This window comes from Blennius ocellaris (genome assembly GCF_963422515.1).
Source record: "Blennius ocellaris genome assembly, chromosome: 13".
Lineage (NCBI taxonomy): Eukaryota > Metazoa > Chordata > Actinopteri > Blenniiformes > Blenniidae > Blennius > Blennius ocellaris.
In genome coordinates this window covers 5,238,888-5,242,922 of record NC_137662.1, presented here as the reverse complement: position 1 = coordinate 5,242,922, position 4,035 = coordinate 5,238,888, and the positions used below count along the sequence as shown (strand labels likewise).

At 45.1% G+C, this 4,035-nt stretch overlaps 1 protein-coding gene across 1 annotated transcript; it reads right to left on the bottom strand.

Annotated features, from left to right (window-relative positions):
- Positions 1–275: 275 nt before the first annotated feature.
- Positions 276–2,754, bottom strand: LOC308138793 (arylsulfatase I). Its single transcript, XM_080508049.1, has 3 exons — positions 2,571–2,754; positions 1,535–1,867; positions 276–1,392 (listed from the first exon to the last, which is right to left on the bottom strand). Exons 1-3 carry the CDS (start codon positions 2,723–2,725, stop codon positions 324–326), a joined length of 1,557 nt encoding a protein of 518 aa, XP_080364175.1. The 5' UTR covers positions 2,726–2,754; the 3' UTR covers positions 276–323.
- Positions 2,755–4,035: the final 1,281 nt, after the last annotated feature.

The following is a 4,035-nucleotide window of genomic DNA, read 5'->3' as shown; positions in this document are numbered from 1 at the left end:
AAATATAAAAAGACAAAATTAAGCTTGAGTGCAAAACTATAAATGTTAACAGTACGACAATTGCAGACTATAAAATAGGTGGCTGCTATTTCTTATTAAAGCTTGTAACTGAATTGTAAAGAGTTATATCTTGTTTATATCCTCTGGATCCCAAAAGTTTACAAGATTATCTTGTAATGTTATATAAGTGCGAAACAAAGCATGTATTTTGTGCGTAAAGTGGTTGATGTTTGTTCGTGTTAACACATTTTGAAAACATCCCTGGACAAAAAGTTTGAATGTGCTTTTGACGCCATTATTTAATAACACTGCAGAAAAGACCTTCAGAACAAGGTGTTTCTCTGCAGACGAGATCCCACCTTCTTGAAGAGGGCTTTCAGTTTGCATAATTTGCAGTGTTTGATCTTCATCATCCGTTCTGGCCTGCCGTCCTCCTCCTGCCCGTTCAGGCCCAGCCAAGGACTCCACACCCCCCCATGCAGCTCTGGGTCGGCCATGGGATCATCTGGTGGATTCTTGGTCTTCACGGCCGTCTGGTTGTACGCTGCCAGCCTGCTGAACAAATGTTTCACCACATCTGGACGAGCCTCCGCGAGGTCAAACCTCTCGTACGGGTCGGAGGTGACATTGAACAGCCACACTGATTTGCCCAGAGGGTTGCGCTGCTTCTCGAGTTTCTGCCACCGCTCCGGACCGTCGGGAAGAGCCTGAGGTGGTATCCAGTCTCCGTCGCCCACATTTCCTGTCAGTAGCTTCCAGTCCCCAGCTCTTAACGCCGCCCTGACGGCGGTGTCCCAGATCCCGAAGCCGTTGAGAACGAGCGCCTTGTCATATGGCTCCCCGGGCTTCCTGGAGACCGGGTCAATGTTGAAGAGGATTTCAGCGCGGGGACTTGGTCGCCCCTCGCTGATGCTCCCCCACACATCGTGGCCATCGAGGCCAAGGAGAGACCCTCGTGATCCAGCAAGTCCCAGTAAAGTGGGATACCAGTCGGAGATGTGAATCAGAGCCTTGCTTATAACACCCTTTCTCTTCAGGAGGGGGCTATGCACAAAACCCACAGCCCGGACGCCCCCTTCCCAGTAGGTCCCTTTTCCACCTCTCAGGGGCCAGTTGCTGCCTCCAGACAACGGCTGCCCTCCATTATCAGATGAGTAGACCAGTACTGAGTTTTGATAGAGCCCGCGAATCTTCAGTTCCTGGACCACCTGTGAGATCCCGTCATCCAGGCAGCTCAGCATGGCCGCATAGTGCCGCCTCAGACGATTGTTCTGGGAGTCATAGTGGTGCAGAAAATGATCGGGTACCTGTAAGGGTGTGTGTGCTGCCTGGAGGGACAGATAGAGAAAGAGTGGTGTTCGGGGGTCGTGGCTCCTCAGGATTCGCTTCACTCTGGTTGAAAAGTGGAGAATTTAAAATGCTGTTAAAGATCTCTCTCTCTCTCTCTCTCTCTCTCTCTCTCTCTCTCTCTCTCTCTCTCTCTCTCTCTCTCTCTCTCTCTGTTTTTCGGTTGCATAATAAAACTGAGGCTCACCTCTCTATGTAGAGCAGCGTGGAGTAGTTGCCGCTCATCTCCCAGGCGGGCCTGTCTCCGTCATGCAGGTCAAAACCACAAGCTTCAGCCCCGTCGCAGCTCCGATAGCTGAAGTGGTCTCCGCTGCCTGTGAGCGTGCCCAGGAAAGTCTGAAAACCCCTTCCCGTGGGGAGGCAGCCGGGCCTGCAGAAGCCCAGGTGCCATTTTCCTACTATATGTGTGGCATATCCAGCTTCTACCAGGCGCTCTGGCAGCGTGGGGAGGTCTGGAGGCAGGCAGAGGGGTTGCCGTGGTCGGATGATTGAATGTTGAAGTCCAGTGTGAATTTGGTAACTGTACAAAAAAAAGACACTGTATTTATTACAATATATTAAAAAATGTGAATGTACTGTATCTGGAGCACAGTTACTACAGTGACTACTCTTACATTGATTGATCAAATCAACAAGTGAGTCTTTGGTCATGAAGACAAGCATGATTATGAGGGGCTGTAATTATGTTTGTCTGGTACATTTGGCTGATCATTTCTGTGTCAGAAAACATGCAACATGTATTCACAACATATCAGCATTTGGCCAATTCCAGTTCAGTTCAGTTTATTTATCCTTATGGGTAGCTTCCAATCCATGCACACGTTTGTCATAGACAACAGGAAAAGACAAGTTAAAATGCAAATGTGTCAAATGAGAGTTATCAGTTGTAAACAATCGGTTTGATTTTCATACTGTTTTGTGGGGGTTTTCACTTTAAAAGCTAGCAGTTTGTCAGTTCTGACATTGATATGCTGTAAGACTGTTTGACACTCAGCAGTGTACACACTGAAGGCAGAAAGTCAATAATACAGATTATTTCTCTTCTCGAGGCTGGCATTTTCCAAGATTGGACATTACTGATATATTTTGATTTAGAAAGAAAACAGTCTTTTTTTATATTATATAAATGTATAATCCGGCATTGCTCATGAATCTATGCAATCAGACGATGCTGTCCCTGTATAATTATACAATCTGAATAATTACACAATGTAGAAACTCACCGTCCTGTCATGAGTTGACTGCGGGAGGGAGAGCAGATTGGCTGGACATAATAATTTTCCAATTTGACCCCCCGTGCCGCCAGCTGGTCCAACACAGGTGTGCGGATGTCTGAGCCGTGGTAGCCGATGTCTCCATATCCCTGGTCGTCCACCATGATAAAGATGAGGTGTGGTGGTCTGGGCTTTTGCAGTTCTCCCTTTTCCACGGACTTGTGTCCCTCAAAGCATCCAAAGCCAACAAGCAAGGTCATACCAAACACAAGGAGAGGCACCGGGCAGATCCTTCCTCCCATCTTCAGCACGATAGCTCTGCCTTTAAAATCCACTGAATTTAGTGGGGATTTCCTATTATGCTCAGTCTGCGATCAGAAAGTCTCAAGCCAGCTCGTATTTACAGGAAAACGAGGGGACAGATGACCAGACGGACCTTGTCCAAAGTCTTACCTATCCATTAAAGTTTGACTTGTCGTCCTTTTCTGGGGCTTATTCTCAGTTTTGTGAGTTGTGGTGGACCAATTGCAAGATTCTGTGAGGTGGGTGGAAACAAACTTTTTCTTCAAAACCTTGGCACAGGCGACTGCTTCCCATTTTGCATCTCCTTGTTACATTCCTGTGTATCTTCAGGCGCCACACAATACTGCCAAGAAGACCTGGGAAATAAGAGGCATACAGTGTATATTATGCAATATTTAGACTCGTGAGATAAATCCTAAAAAAAAAAAATCAATATCGGGAGACAAAATAAATCTAAAATAGAACAGCTTTAACCAGACTGCAAAGTCATAAAAGGAATAAATGCAGTCTGTCTTCACTTCAAGCAATGTAGGATAACTCACAGGGTATAAAAAAGTACTTTAATGAAAATCGCAAGGACCTAAAGTAAGCCAATTAGTTTTATTTTTTTAGATTTATAAAAAGAAAGTGTTTGCAGCACGAGACTGTGAATATGAGATTGGTTGCTCTGATATTTAATATAAATCTAAAAGAACGTGCCAAGCCAGCAGATGATTCATTATTCCAGCATTTGGAGGCAGCATGATTTGCAGGGTGTTTAAAGAAATTTTTCATAAAAAAAGACAAGAAAACCACGTCTATTTATTTGTGCAGGTTCTCATTCTCAAGATAAACCTGTTGCTTATATGTCTGACAACATCTGTCAGCTTCTATCGCTTCTTTATCCAAGGTAGGGTCAAGGTAAAACAGCAGGCCACATCTTGGACAACACAGCAGTAACACAAAGAGATTTTTTTTTTTTTTATCATAAAAACACATTACACCAGGGTCTGCCCACAGAGTGGTGATGGTGCCAAACACTACAGCAGCATGACGCTAACAATTCCCAGGCCTGAAGCCAAAACAGTCTCCTTCCTGTGAGGTCAGTGATAAATACTACAGCACCATGACACCAAGACAATACAGATTAAAAAACTGCAGGACATTGAGACTGTGCCTTCTTAATTATGCA